Raw genomic sequence first — 15,870 nt, forward strand, 5'->3', positions numbered from 1 at the left:
CCGGAGGAGCTTATTTGCCTAACGTTAAAAGGAGTGTTTAGATCTGAAAGCTATGGCTTGGCATTCTGTTTAATTATGTTGTTAAAGGGTGACTTTTATCAAGAGGGCAGAAAATAAACAGCTCAATTCCCTGACCGTCCTGGCTTGTAAAGCAAATGTGTCACTGTACGAATGTGATTACTCTGGCAATAGACATTAACATTGCCCTTCATAAAGAAACACCAGTTTGGTATTTATGAATATCAATTCCATTACACTTTTTTTTTTCTGTTTTTCATGGGCTGTAGGAACCACATTATGTAAACTCTGTCTCGATTACCTACATTTAACCAACTTTGCAGCAGCCAAGCCACTAGTGAAAAAATAGATCTTATTTTTCTCCCATCTCTCCCAACTAGGTCGTAGATTCCATAGCTCTGTGTGGTTAGAGACCACACGTTTGGCTCATCATTATACCGCAGTGTCTAGCAGGACGCCTGTATACAGCAGGCATTCAGGAAATGCTTATTGAGTGAATGTGGCCTGGGAATGGTGGTGGCCAGTACATGACTTGTATTTGCTTCAAAGCCATATTAATTTCTTAAGACTCTGGATATAAGAGTTTGCTAAAGCCATATTGGTCAAAAGGAATTGAAAGTTTAGCCAGAATAAACTATCACTAAATTAGGAACGTAAGATGAAGCCCTATCATGAAACACCAAAGGAGAGGAATACAAAACCCATGAATGAGAAATAATAGGACTGGAGGTAATGAGGGTCAAAAAAATAGCAGTTTTCTAAGACTCTCACCTCTCAAAACCTCATAACCATTGTCAAAAGGACTGAGTTACAGAATCTTAGAAACCTTGACCTTGACGAGAAGTGGCTGACTTGTCATGCTGAGAGTTGCGGCCCTGGACTTACTCTGTATTGAAATCTCTTTTCTAGTCAAAGGTATGGGCTTTCTAGGCAGACAGGGGTTCAAGTCTCAGCTCTGACCTCCCCACCTGGCTCTCTATTGAATAAGTTACTTCATCTCTCTAACCCTCTGTATTTCATTATCTACCTTCCAGGAGTGTTACAAAGATTTAAATTAGTTAATAGATGTGGAAACACCTTGCACAATGCCTGGGACAAATAGTCGTTTACTATCCATTTATTTATTAAGCATAGGCATAATAAACGTGCCAGTGCTGTAGGTAAGTCTTGGATTTAAAAGATGAATTCAAGACTACCTCTGACCTCAAGGTGCCCACAAGCTATAGCCCCACCGTGAGATTCTGCTTCATGTGCATGAAGGCATACTCCTGTCCCACCCTAGTGAGCGTGCACTCTGGTTATCAACTCAGCGTCTGTCACCTGACCCCAGGGAAGCAAAGGAGAAGAAGCAGAAACAGTCCTTGGGAACTGTCCTGCAGTTCTTTTAGTCTGGAAAGTCCAGAACTCTCTAGCGGTTTGTTTCCCGGCACCAAATAGCGACATGCGGGGAAAATGCTTTGGATTTTAAGGTGAGGTGAACTGTTTCATTATAGCATCATTTACCCACTTAACTCTTTAATCCACTGCGCCTAACCTAGCTGCAATTAGAATCACCGGAGGAGCTTTTAAACCATGAACTGCCCTGTCCCCAAACCCAAACCAACTGAATCAGAAGCTCTGGGGAGATGCAGCCCAGGCGTCTTTGGTTTAGAAGCTCTCCAGGTGATTCTAATAGGGAACCAGAGTTGCAAACCACTGGTTTGATCCATTGGAGGCTCCTGTGTCACAATCATTTTTGGTTAATTAAAACACACACAGACATGTCTAGAGAATCTTTAAGAACAGCCTAAGAGAAATTTTTGTCAATATTTCCATAACACTGTAGTTTTCAAAGCTTGTTCATAAAAATTATCTCAGCAACTTCTGACAAAGGTGGTATAATCCCAACTTAGAGCTGAAGTGACTGAGGCCTGGAGAGTTAAGTGACTGTCCAAGGTCAGAATTAGAAAGTGCCAGAGCTTGGGCCTGAATTCAGGCCAGCTCACACTGAATGGTTTTTCCTTCTCACCACCCTACCACATTAAGCTCAGTGTGCATCCCTGACTCCCGAGCACAGCACGAGGCCCAGGCAGGCACTGGGAAAACACGTCTTGAACTAGATGGAAAATTCATTCACCCAAAGACAAGAGTAGCAGGGCAATGCTGACAGTGTAACAGAGAGGGTTCAAATCCCCGCTCCTTGGTGTGACAACGTACAAGTTAACTAAACCTCTAATTGCTTATCTGCAAGGTGGTTTAATGCAGAATCTACCTCAGGGACTGTCAGGAGGGTGAAATGAGATCATGCATCTAAATGTTAATGATGACTAAGACTGCCAACAAAAGAAATCTTTATCCACAGAGAGCCATAAATGCCTGTGTAAGAATCCCACTTGGTAGATGGGAGTGAACCTGGACAAGGAACTCAGTCTCCTGAGCCTCAGTTTCCTCACCTGTAAAAAGGGGGTGATAATAACATCTCCCACCTAGAGGCTAAGAATTCAGTGAATAAAATCCACACAACAGCGAGGGTTATATAAGTAAAAGCTTGCCCATTGAAAGCTCTCAAACAACGTCATCATCGTCATTGTTACACTGAAACCTAATAACCTGAGTCTCCCTGGAGGCAGAGGTGGAGGAGTTGGGAGGCACCGGGAAACCATAGTCACCTGGCTGGAGTTTCCCATCCCTGGCTGCAGCCCCCTTCTTAATGAGGTGGGTGATCTGAAGGTAGGGTCCATGCTGGATGACGATCAGGCCTAATCCCAGGCTGCCCACAGTGAGTTTGGTCTCCTGAGTTTTGCTCAAGCTGTGGACAGATGACTTAACCTTGAGGCTGACGTGCCTTCCTACAAAAGAGGGAGACTTGTTTTAGCCCTTCACCTAGACATCAGCATGACAGCGGCCCCTGGGGTTCTAAAGCCAGGCTCTTAGGGCAGTTACTTAACCTCTCCATTCCTTAGTTTCCTTGTCAGTAAAGTGAGGATAATAAAAATGCCCACTCAGAGGGTTGTTATGAGAATTAAAGGAGACAGTGAAAGGGCTTTGCACAGTGCCCAGCACAGTGTGCATACTTAATGTTAGTCATCATTATCCATTCACTTAACAAGTATTTGCTGATGCAGGCAGGATGCTAGGAAGCAGAAGTGTTTCTTGCCCTCATGGACCTTCCAGCCTCATGCAGGAGGCAACTACCAATGAATCATGTAAACATATGTTGAACAACAAACTGTAACACATACTAGGAAGTGCAGACAGCTCTGACGGTGGCCAACAGGAGGCCTAAGCCTCCTTGTGGGGAAGGCAGGTCAGGCTTCACAGAGGAGGTAAAATTTGAATCGAGGTGGAAAGGACCAATAGGAAAGCTTTAAGCAAAGTAGGATGAAGGGAGCAAATTGGATCAAGATTCTGAGACAGGAAAGAATATGAAGGAGACCGGTAGGGGGCAGGCAGGAGGAACAAAGGCAGAGCAGAGGGAAGCAATTTCAGCAGGACAAGCTAAGATCTGCATTCAAACAAACAAACAAACAGTTAGCTGCTGTATGGATTGTGGGGTCCAGGGTGGAGTGAGAAATGAAAGGGTTGCTGCAGTCACCTACGAACGTGGTGGCAGTGACAGTGGAAATGGACAGCAGGAAAAAAAGCATTTGGGAGGAAAATCCAGGACAATGGGCAGGGAGGGGCTGAAATATGTTGTCTACAGAGCTAAATCTCATAAGAAAAGTTTCAAAGACTGAGGAGTGATTTAAAGCAACAAGGTATCTTCCCAAGAGGAAGCTTCTGAGGAGATTCATTTCTAGTCCACAGGAAGCTTCTGGGCAAACTTGTTTTCAGTACACTCTTTCAGTGTTTCTCACACACGCGCGCACACACACACAAACACACACACACTTTTCCTTAAGGAGATGTGGCAAATTGCTATTTGCCAAACCTTTACCAAATCCATGTGACTGTGGCGTTTTGGGTGCCCAGAGTCCTCCCCACTGCTGAGGGAGGGGCTTCCCCTGCTCCCACATCCACAGCTGTGGGGAACAGGCTGGCTTCCTGGCCCTTCCCTCCAAGCAAGTGTCCTTGTCTACCGCCAACCTCACCCTCCCCCAAACCGCAGATGCCCCCTGTCTGAAAAATAAAGTAATGTACTTTAAAGAAAATACCACCTTCAGGGACTTTTCAAAGACTAATCTTGAAAAGCGATTTGGAACAGGTCATCCCCTCCTTGAGCCTCTGGCTTCTGAGCAAACAGAGAACTGGCATCTTAGGATCTGAGTTACAACCTCAGCTTGCAAATTAAATGTGCTTATGATAGAAGCTACTATGAAGCCCAGGCTTTAAAGACAGTAGGGTTAAGTGAAAGAAGCCAGACTCAAAAATGCCATTTTTGTGACATTCTCCCTGGCAAGGGTAGAACTATAGGAAACAGATCGGAAGGGTGAGGAGGTGGGGTGGTGAAAGGAGTTGGAAGCAAAGGGCGGGGCAAGGTAATCTTGGAGGTGGCGAAATTTCCACATCTTGATGGTGGTGGTGGTTAAACATTAGGCATGTGATTGTCAAAACTCAGAAAGGGGGGGGGGCTCTTCCTGTATATAAATATCGTTTGGCAAACAAATGATGGTGAGAGATGATCTCCCAGGCCAAGAGTGTGACGTTCCCATTTTACAGAGGAAGAAAAGCGACGATGTCTTGGTCCCCAGGGCATCCTCCAGTTACCTTTTCTGCTTCTGTGGACAGCCTTCTCCATCGCCCCGGGAGGGCAGCCCGCTCAGAGGGGTGCCTCCCGGAGCCAAAGCGGAGTCATTCCAACCCCCAACTGTTTCGAACCCTCAAGGAGCCGGCGCTGTGCGGGCGATGGCAGGCTGCACGCGGGACAGCAGGCTGCGAGATCTCGGTCCGGCCCCCAGGGGGCGCCGCGACAACGCCGCCCCGAAGTTGTGCAGCAGTACGGTCACCACAAGGCCTCAGTGAACCTTGGAAAATGGGGTGCATGAAATTTTGGTGCAGAAAAGCTAAACTTCTGTGGGGACCAGCACAGTGCCCGGCTCACAGGGGGTTCGTCACCTATTCTATGGAAACTACTGAAACGGAGAGGGTGGAGGAAGCCCAGAGGAGGGTGTGAAACGTTTTACAGAGGAAGATTGCAGCTAGTTCATAGACAAGCACCGAATCCCTTGCTGTGCTCCCAATAATGGTGTTTTTAAATATTGTTCCATCAACAGCACCAACTGTTTGGAACTGCACTTTTTTCATGGATGTTTTGAATGAGAAAAGGTCAAGGGTGGCCTGAAAACAAAATGAGTCACGATTAGGAGAGGAATTAATTCTTCCTTTTTTTTTTCCAAAATAATCCTTCCTCCCACACACACATTCACTCATACAACAAATATTTACTGGAAGCCTGCTCCGCAGTTCGTGCTGATGCTGGGGACACAGCAGCAGATAAAACAAACAAGAGCTCTATCCTCTTGGAACTTAGATTTAAAAAAACACAGAAGAAGTGGACAATTTTAGGAAAGTATGCATTATCAAAAATAAATTCTAGAAGAAACAGAAAACAATGTAATGAGGTAGGTCCTGCTGTCACCCCCTCTCTGATGAAACTGGAAGCGTAAGCCTCCTGGGTTCATGCCTTCAGCAAGTAGAAATCAAGCACCTACTATGTGTCAGGCACGGTGCAGAGATTTCCATGGTAAACCTGGGCAGGTCCCAGCTCAATCAGCTGTTTCTGTGGCTCTACTCAGACTACCTGGGCAGATTTCCTCCTGTTCCTTTTTACCCTCAACCTCAAGGCATCGCCTGCAAGTGGCTTCTCGTGAGAGATTGCCGGTTTCCTCCTCCAAACAGTCTGGCAAGGAGTCTGTCCAGATATCAAATTAATTCTATCATAAAATGCATCCTTTTCCTCCATTTTCCTATCAGTCATGGAATGGTGAGGCTTTGCAGGAATAAAGCACATCCACATTCAAGGTCCTGTGAGGGGAGCGTATCAGGGCCTGGCATATAGTGTCCATCCACCTTCTTTCCATCCAGGCTGAAAACTCTATCACAAATGCCAAGATCACACTGACTGGTGGAATGACAGGATACAAACTGTCATGGGTGCCGTACTGTGCTGCCCAGATCCCCCCTTCAGGACTGAAAGATCTATTCTTCCCCCTCTGGCCCAACCCTGCCACTGGCTGAAGAGAGACCCAAGATCACACCTTCCCAGGGCAGCTAGCATCCAGTGACTGATCAACGCAGGGGAAAACACCTGGATCCCTCAGCCCAACGTGAACAACTCTGGGGGCCCTAAGGGGTCCGCTGAGGTCCTCCTATGGCTGCACTACAACCCAGCTTCTCCCTTTGCCACATCCTGCTTCCTCCCGCCCCTCCACTGATGTGGGCCCCAAGAGCACCCCCCAATAAACTCCCTGCAACTCAGAGTATTTCCTAGAGAACTCAACCTGCAACAGCTTGTGCAGGGACAGTATGAAAGCGCAGGTGCTAAGATGGGGTTTGGGAGCTGGATGACACACGGCCCAGGTAAGTGTGAGGTCCCCATCCCCAGGAGAGGAGGAGCATATGTTGCCTTGGGTACAGGGAAACACTGTTCAGTTCTTCAAGAGAAGAAAAATGGAATGGTTTGGCATGCATATGACCCACGTGGGTGTCTCTTAATACTCCCTTGCCCTGTTTTACAGTAAATGGACCAATACAGCAGCCACAGCCTGAGAAGTACATGGCAACCATGGGCCCAAAGCCTCTCAGGGTTGGAGGTCTGGGCCACCCCATCATGTAAGCCACATACAGGTGCTGGCAGAGGGCGAGAGGAATCTAGGATGGATAGGAGAGGAGGAAAATGATGAGTATGTCCATTATCCCTCAAGACGAGCTACAGCAGCAGCAAGATCTGTACTTTGTCCCACTAACCTTCCTCTTGTAAGTTTCCTATGGGAAAAGATGCCCACCTGGGTCCTGAGGGTGCTGCTCTCAGAACTGAAAAGAAGCAAGTAGATCTAAGCAGCATAACGGGTGCACTGTTGCAAGTGCCGCACTGTCCTTCAGGGGATGCCCCGCTTCAGGACTGAAGGACCTGTGCCCCAGCTACTGGGGAGGTTGAGAGCTGTCAGCCCTCTCAAGGAATTGTCTCTGGCTGAAGTGCCACCTTACCCAAAGTCATGCCCCATTCTTGGGGTGGCTAGCATCCAATGACTGGTCCATGCAGGGACATAAAGGCTTGGCCCCTTTACCCCAACTCAGAACAACTCTAACAGCCATTCCAGCTTTCAGAGCTCCCCACGGGGTCTGCCAAAGCCTCCTGTGACTACACCACAGCCAAGCTGCTCCCTCTGCCCAATCGTGCTTCCTTCCCTTCCCCCACAGGAGTTGATCCTAAGAACACTCCCTAGTCAACTTCCTGCACAGTAATCAATAATTTCCTGTCTCCAAGTCAGCCCCGACAGAACCCATTCCATGAGACTAAATGAGACTTGAGCCCAAGGCACAAGCGATTAACCTCCGGATTTAGCAATTTTGTTTGACCTAATCCCAGAAACCCCAGATGAACACGTGTAGTGCATCCACCACACTCTCGGCTTGCATGGTAAACTTGATCCCAAGGAAGCAGTGTGTTCTTTATCCTGTCAGGCCACAGATCCTCCTTAAGGAGAAGAGTGATTGCACCCCTCCACAGCTTTCCCTGAGGTCCCATCTGGATTCAGCCTCTGCTGGGCCGAGCCCTACCATCCATCACAATAAAGCACACTGTGTTCACAGCCCTTTAACAACCGCAGAATGGCTATTTATGACTTCAGGCTGCCAGCATAGCTCCCTGCAGGGGGCCTTCTATGTCCTGGGTCCACAAGGATTTCCTGCCTTAAGGGGCCTCATGGCTCATCCTCTCTCTGAATAGAAAAGTCCCAGCTGCTTGGCTTATGGGTGAGAGGATGGGGGAGGTTCTATCACTGAAAGAAGGTGCCTGACTCGGGAGTCTGTTGGTCAGATGGGGGAAGGAGGCCCAGAGAGGTGACGTGGCTTTCCCAAGTTCAAGTCAGTAGCACCAGTGGGACTAGAATATGGTTTTTACTCTCTTTAACTCCACCGCACCACCTCTCCCTAACCCCTAGGGTTTGCCTCGACCAAAAATCTAGACTGAGATATAGAGGCGAAGGAAACTGATCTGTCCTGTTCTGAGAGTCCTGGGACTTTGAAATACCAGGTACTGTGGCAGGTAAGAATGAGATTTGGAGCTAAAAACAGGGATTAATGGAAAATCTATAAACAGAGTATTGGGTCCTTGCCCAGCCCTCCCACCCCACGTCCTGGCTGGTAACAAGTGGGACAGGTGACTGTTGACTGGAGTGATGTGCAGCTGTTAAACTGGTAAAAAATGTTTTAAATTCTTTTAACTCTATACTGGTTGTTTTTATGCTTTAATCTTAGATCTAGAACTTTTCGCAGAGGAGCAGAGGCAGGAGGCACTGGGGAGTGCTTCCTGGGTAGAAGGAGGCACTTGTATTTTTTTAAACACAAGAATCGAGTCATCATTCCACTCAGTTGGAGTTAGAACAGGCAAATGTTCCAACACTTCACCCTAGGATTCTCAACAACTGCCCAGTGGTGAGCTTCAGTGGACATTATTTGAGAGTTCCAAACTGTATAGTTGGAGTCTCCTCTATTACTCAGCAACAGAAACAGCAGACAAGAAGCCAAGAATATGACTCCACCAAATATCTCCAGTGTTTAAACAACAACAAACAGTGAAGACTTCCTGCAGTAATGTGATATGCATTATGTCTGAATCCCTGCATATGTAAATCAGCTTGTGTCCATTTCTATGGCAAAGGAAAAATAAATGACTTAGTAATCATAATTTTTAAAAAATCCTTCACCCCAAGGGACCAATGTTTGCACAGAAAAGTTTATAGGCTAGCAATCAAATTCTCCTTACCTCATCCAGGTGGTGACTCTGATAACTCCCTGTGCACTTCTGCAAGGCTGTTGGATTTGGTGGAATTTGAAACTTGCTGAGTATCATGGACATGTAGGCATTCCAAAAATAGAGACAGATGTCATTCTTCTAGGTCTTTCTAGAGATGACCTAGGTGGCATTTACCAAGAAAAGGAGTGTCCTTCCTATTTGCTGCATGGGGAACTACCTGGGAAAGAAAGAGCTAGATCTAAGTCAGGGTTAATGGTGATTTAGTCCATGAGCCAAGGAAAAAAAGAAAACCTCCACCAGACAGCAGAATTGTATTTAACAGATCATCTGTATTGCTAACAAACAATGCCAATGTCGTTTTTCTTGTTTATCCATCCAACCTAAGCCCCTTCCCACACCCTACCTCTGTAAATGGTATCACTAAACACCTAGTTACTCAGGTCAAAACTTTAGGAGTCATTCCTGAGTCCTCTCTTTCAACCCCTCCCCCATTTATCAGCAAGTCCTCCCCTTTGACAAATTTGCCCATTTCCCCCCATCTTCACTGCTAAAGCCACGTTTCTCTCTCTCCTGGACTACATTGCCTCTTAGCTGCCATCCCTGCTTTCATTCCTGCCCTGATTCCCCCCACCCCAATCTACACTCTACAGATTAAATAAGGTCATGTCGCTCTCCTGCTCTAAGCCCTGCAGTGCCTTCCGGTTTCTTTTAGAACAAAATCCAAACTCTTTATCAAGGCTCTCAAAGTCCTACATCTGGTTTCTGCCTATCTTTCTGTCTTTTCATACCACTCTCCGGCCACACGGGCCATTTTGCTGTTCCTTGAATAGGCCAACTACTTCTTCCTCGCCCGCTCCCTAACGTCCTTTGCACTTGCTTTTCCCTCTGCCTGGAACAATCTTGCCCAAATTTTCTTTCTTCAAAGATCACCATCTTGAGGTCTTTATGATCACGACGGTGTCTGTGTAACCTAATCCGACCGTCCTAAGTACCACCGCTGCGCCCCAATCCCCCATCAGTCCGACCTCCAATTGAATTCATAGATCAACACTTGACATTATCTTTATTTTAAAGATCAGCTTTTAACAGGTTTCTGTCTCTTCCCACCAGGCGGTGAGCTTCATGAGAGCGGGAACCTTGTCTCTCCTGTCCACTCCAGCACCCCAGGCACCTACGGTGCCTGACGCACAGATTTCGATAGCTGTTTCCTAAATGGGGCAGTCCCGGGGCTGACAGTCACGGAGGGGCGATGATAACACAAGGTGACAAGGACTTGTCACCGACTCCCTCGGCGGAGTCGGGGCCGCCTCCTGCTGGAAGACGGGCGGTTCCCTCATCCCCATTCCAGCCTGCCTTTTAAAAAGCTAAGGACTGAGAAGCTTTTTGTGACCAAACGGTCATTAACAACGACAACAAAATTCTTATAATCGGCGAGAAAGCCAAAAGGCGGCGTGGCCTGCAGGAAGAGAGCAGGAGCGGGGCAGGCGCCCGAGCCGCGTCCGGGGCTAGGGCAGCGAGGCGAGCGGCCGAGAGGAGCGGGGCCGCCGGCCAGGGAAGGACCGAGAGGGCGCAGTGCAGCCGCCTGGGGCCCGCAGCCGGCTTCGCCGGCGCCTCGGCTTCGCTTCCGGGTGAGGGGCGGGCGGGCCGAGCAGTTCCGGGGCGGGCGGCGGTTCCGGCAGTGCGGGCCGCGCCGCGGCTGCTGGTCCCGGGCGCGCGGAGGGCGCGAGCGGCGCGCGGGGGCCGAGGGGGCGCGAGGCGGCGGCGCGGGGTCTCCGGGCCCCGGCGGCGGCCCATGGGGCGGGAGGCCTGAGGCCGCGGCCTGCCCGGGGCTCGGGGGGTGGGGGGAGCGGGGCGGGGAGATGGATAAACTGACCATCATCTCAGGATGTCTCTTTCTGGCCGCCGATATCTTCGCCATCGCCAGCATCGCCAACCCGGACTGGATCAACACCGGGGAGTCCGCGGGTGAGCGGCGGGGGCGCGCGGGGCCGGGCGGGGGATTGGCTGCGGGCGAGGGGAGGGGAGGGGAGACCCGGCTGAGGAGAAGACGGGGCTGGAGGGTGCGAGGCGGGGGCCGGCCTGAGGAGAAGGGGGCGGAGAGGCGACCCGGGCTGCCGGGCCGGGCGGCCGAGGGGCAGAGAGGATGGAGAAGAGGACGCGCCGGTCGCGAGCGGCGCCCCAGGCTGAGCGCAAAGTGGCCGAGGGGCGCGGAGAGCTGGGCTGGACTGGCGGTCCCGGACCCTGGAAGGAGGGTGAGGGGAGACAGCCGCCGACCTGAGGGGCCGCGGAGGAAGAAGCTTTGTTCTGGATTTAGAAAAAGAAAAAAAGAAAAGAAAGTCAAGGTGGGAGACTGGAGGAAACTGAGGCGCCTGTGAAGGGATTAGAAACCCGGCGGAGAGCCTGGGGCCGGGAAGCAGGCAGCCTGTGGGGTGTGAGAGTAACAAGGGAGCTGCCGGGTGACGAGACGCCGAGAGGAGTCAGGTCCAGCCCCGGACCCCCGCCCGGAGGCAGCCGCGGCCGGGTGAGAGGTGCGGGCGGGGCGGGGTTAAAGGTGCCGGGAGAGCTGGTGGGGGTGGGGGTGGGGGCGCCGGATGGAAGCCCCTACGCGCGCCCCCGCCCGTCCCCTGCCCACTTGGCAGTGTTTGAGACGCATGTGGCTTCCGATTTTCCCTTTGAAGTCTGTGTGGTTATAATTTTGCTTTATTTTAGGCCCGGGAGCTATAATAATCCTAATAATAAACTTCATTTTATGGAGTATCTTTCATTCTAGCGCATCACAGAACGCTTTAGAGATCCTAATAGTAGTTACAAAATTAAATAACACATTAGAGTTGCAGGCAGCCCAGTAGCAATGCCTGCTGGAACACCACGGAGCTGTAGGCAGCAGAGACAAGGTGTTGCCCTCAGGAAGGAGGTAGGCATCTTTCTGAAGGGTATCCCAGGTGAATGCCTTTGCAGGATTTTTCTCAGCTTGGGCCGCCACACACGCTCACACGCTCACACGCTCACACTCACACCCAGACCTGTGAGACCAAACCTTTAATTAATGTAACAGCTGTCAGGAGAGCTGATGGGAATTAAGGAATGAGCTTGTCTTTTAACTGCTTGTTCAGTGCAGGTGAAGGGAATAATGGGTGTTGGGAATGTCAGGCTCCCTCCATGAATAATTTGTTGTAAGAATGTATCACTGTGCTGTCAAACTTACTTCTTAAGTATTACTTATGGTTCTGTATTTATCCTGCAATATTTTTAGCTCTTAAAAAAGGCTGTGGCTGGGACATTTGTTGCTTCCTCCTCCCTTCTCTCCCCCATCTAGACCTAGTAACACAAAATTGTGCTGTCAGATACACTGGTTATTAAAATATCACTCTAGAAAATTCTGCTCTGCCTAGATAGTCTTAGCAGAGCTCTTAATTGTAAAGCGTAGAAAATTATTATGTGACCCGTTAGAGGTGTTAGTTAATGCTACAGTGGTAATACTGCAATATATAAATGTACAAATCAACACTTTGTGCACCTTAAACATATACAGTGTTATCTGTCAGTTACATGTCAACTTTTTAAAATCGTAAAGCATAAAAAGAAAATGTCAGAATGGTTTAGAATTTGATGAAACTATGGGCTTTGTTTCTGAAAATGTTGTTGATGTCAGTGTTACTACTAGTTTGTACAGTTTTCCGTGTGACGTCCAGTTCATGATCTGTTGTTTTTAATCCTGATTATATGTGCAGTGACTCCTTTTATGAGACTTTCTTTACATACTTAGGGCAAAGAGGTTTCACTGTTCTTGCAAATCTTTTTTGCAGAGAAGTTTCAAGTAGAATCCCAATGTACAAAATAGACTAAATGTCCTGGAAAAGATATAGTTGAGAGGGGAAGAAAGAGATAAGTAATAGCGTAACATTCCTGAGAAGATGTTATGCACTATTACATGCAAAAGAAAGCAAAGATAGAATGAATACAACTCTTTCAAATTAGGCAAAGTCATCAGCTGTGAGTTGCCTTGGAGATGGGAGGGACAGAAGTCCAAGGTTTGAAAGAAGTAGGAAATATTTGAAATAAGTAAATAGCTGCAAGAGAGAGCATGCAGTGGGAGACACAGTAGGATTCTCTAGCAGTATGGAAACCTCATTGAAGTCAGTGGTCATGAACATACAGTGTGGTTAGCCATCTGCCTTGGACCTTCTGTAGTAGTGCTCAGCTGCTTTGGCACCAGTGTGTGTTGGAAGCTAATAGAAGGCTTCATTCAGGGTTAGGGTTTGCCAGGTAAGTAACGAAATGCCAGAGGAACAAAGGTGCTTAGGGTGTTAGACAAAGTGTTGTAATGATGGCTCATGAAATTTCAGCTGGATAGAGTAAGAGTGAAAAAGGAAAGAGCTATTTGATGTATTGGTCAACAAATAGCTGATGGTATGTGGTCAGTGAAATAGTGGAGCTGGACCCAATAGAGTTGAATACTTGACCTAGAGTGACTGATACAGCAAAGTGGAAAGGGCAGGGGATTGTGGGCACAAGGTCTAGGGTGTGGCAGTGGTGATGTGTGGTGGAGGAGGTGATTTTTTTTTTCTAACAGTTTCCCTTGCCATCTCAAGATATTCTTCAAATATTCTGTGGCTAGAAAGAGGAATAAGAAGAGATAGTAAGAACAGTAGGAAATTTTTCAAAATCATACCTAACCCATATTTCTTAGGTCAATTATGTCAGATAGTAAGGCCCCTAAAACTTAAAATGAATGAGATAGTATGTTCCTTTGTTCACTCTTGGGTTTTTGCACTGTAATAAGATGCACCTGAACTTCTAGTGTTTGAGTTCACTGTACTCTTTTTATTGAAGTATAGTCAGATCACTGTTCACTCTTACCTGAGCAGATAGATCCAGTCTTCAGTAAAAAAAAAAAAAAACAGGGTAGAGTTACACCTTCCAAATCAATGAAACATTTACGGGAAGTTCAAATAAGATCTCAGAAGTGACAGGACTAGCTTTATGCTAAGATCTGCATAAAAGTGACTTAACCTGCACGACATTGTAAAATTATTATAAATCAATTAAAAAATGTTAAAAAAAAAGGTGACTTAACCTGGCAACAAAAAGTTAATGTGTTGGTTCTCTCTGGTGCATTATACATCGTATAAAAGTCTTGATTATAATGTTTTTACTGCAGTTTTTTTAAATGGACGAAATACATTTTGAAAGTAGAACTTCTGGAGCTGAAAGGTGCTGCAGAATGTAGTTTGAAAACCACTGCAGTAAACTACTAAGGGGAAGTTTAAGGATTCAAACCCAAACTTTATCACTTACTAACTCTGACTTTGGATAAGTTACCTAGCCTCTCTGTTTTCAGCTCCTTTTCTGTAAAATAGGGATAGTGATAGTATCCATCTCAATGGGTTATTGTGAGATTAAGACATGTAAAACATTTAGAACAGTGCCTGACACATAATAGGTGCTCAGTAAAAGTTAAATATTGTTATATTGCTGTTGTACTTTATAACAGGTGTCAGAATCCCAGTTTTGAAACTAAAGCTTAGAACTGACACATTTTCGTTATTTAGATGTTCTTGGAAATAAAAAAACATCAAGAATGATATGGCCATGCGTAGCACAAGTCAAATTTTTTTTTTTCCCTCTTGGCTTTGGACTTCTCCATCACTGTTCCTTCTCTCAGTCTCTCATTTCTATATTCTAGTCTCTACTTCTCAGCTTCTACTTGAACTGCCTCAAAAGGAAATGAAATATCCCCAAACAAAAAATAGAGTAACTTCCTAAAATCTCGACTAATAAACTATATTACCATAAGATTATGGACCATGCTTCATACTGACAGCTTTTGGTTTGTTTTTATAGTATTGGTCCAAATACAGAAAAAGTATGTTCGTTTAATTGTCATCTGTGTGATGGCATTTCCTGAGTTTGTTCTAATCACTTGTGGATAACACATAAACTTTTGAAGATATGAGACAAATAGATATTACATATATGGGGAAAATACATGGATGGGCACTTTATTAAGGATTGTTAGCAGTTTCTGTTAATATAATAACAAATATTAAATACTAGGTGAATATAATGGCAAAATTACATTAATTTTGCTATGCTGGTGTCAAATTTCTGCTAATTATTGAAACTCAACATCAAAACAGTATCTTTCATTTTATATAGTGCTGTACAGTTTTTGAAGCCCTTTGACATCCATAACTTGATTCCTTAGGCCTTTTATATTGGACCAATGTAAAAATAGTCGTTTCCACATTTTTTCCCACATCAGTGATTTGCACATGAGATTTGAGTTTCAGTGTTGTGAAGACTCCATTCAAGAAAACTCTTCATTGAAGTATTACCTATATTTTATTTACTCACACCTTTTATTTACTTAAATGAGGTTAAAATTCTCTAGTGGCTGAAATTTTTGCCAGGATACAGAAGAAGAAAAGGAAATTTGGTTTTCAGTCTTAAATTGATGTCCTTTGCTTTGAGCCCTTAACCTCACTGTCATTGTTTTCTCATCCCTAAAGAGACAAAGTTTTTGTGAAAGAATGTTTTAGTTTTAATGAGTTAATTTTAACAAGATCAACAGTAAACAAAGCTGCTTCTGATAAATATGAATGATCTAGAGATCCTTTTATTGAGGCACCATCCCTTTATAGTGACCATTTTCAGTGACCCTTTAGGTCCCTTTCAGTGACCATTTAGGATTATACCATCCTAAATCATTCTACATGTATTTACTTCGTGTTCTTTATGATTTCCCAGAAGTCTCTTCCAGCACATGAAAGAACTTGAACTTCTTCCTTCCGTCTAATTAAAATTTCTCTCTTTAGAATTGGTTATCATATTCATGTAGTAGTCTATCAGTGTATTCCTGAAAATATTTTCATTCTTTTTCCTTTTGAAATTGTTTAGATTGGATGTTAGAGTGTTTAAGGAGCCTCAATAATACCCTCATCTCTACTATATTC

General features: G+C 46.1%; 2 protein-coding genes and 1 long non-coding RNA gene across 4 annotated transcripts in view; 2 read left to right on the forward strand and 1 right to left on the reverse strand.

Moving 5' to 3' along the window:
- PDZD9 (PDZ domain containing 9) overlaps nt 1-4,804 on the reverse strand; it is a 14,578-nt gene extending 9,774 nt beyond the window's left edge. The window contains exons 1-2 of one of the 2 annotated variants that reach the window (XM_006201413.4): nt 4,705-4,804; nt 2,667-2,846 (exon numbers count right to left, since the gene is read on the reverse strand). In XM_006201413.4, coding sequence (XP_006201475.1) covers nt 2,667-2,846; nt 4,705-4,735 — 211 coding nt within the window. In that variant the 5' untranslated portion in view covers nt 4,736-4,804. The remainder of the gene's footprint in view (nt 1-2,666; nt 2,847-4,704) is intronic. The other variant, XM_072942777.1, reaches the window with a different exon arrangement.
- Nucleotides 4,805-7,819: 3,015 nt separating this feature from the next.
- LOC140687089 (uncharacterized) lies at nt 7,820-10,292 on the forward strand. Its single transcript, XR_012061167.1, has 3 exons — nt 7,820-7,911; nt 8,100-8,203; nt 10,025-10,292. It is a non-coding gene; the product is annotated as an uncharacterized lncRNA (long non-coding RNA).
- Nucleotides 10,293-10,759: 467 nt separating this feature from the next.
- Nucleotides 10,760-15,870, forward strand: part of MOSMO (modulator of smoothened) — a 35,504-nt gene continuing 30,393 nt past the window's right edge. The window contains exon 1 of the mRNA XM_072942778.1: nt 10,760-10,879. Within this exon, the coding sequence (XP_072798879.1) occupies nt 10,774-10,879 (106 nt within the window). The 5' untranslated portion in view covers nt 10,760-10,773. The remainder of the gene's footprint in view (nt 10,880-15,870) is intronic.

Source organism: Vicugna pacos, chromosome 18 (genome assembly GCF_048564905.1).
Source record: "Vicugna pacos chromosome 18, VicPac4, whole genome shotgun sequence".
NCBI lineage: Eukaryota > Metazoa > Chordata > Mammalia > Artiodactyla > Camelidae > Vicugna > Vicugna pacos.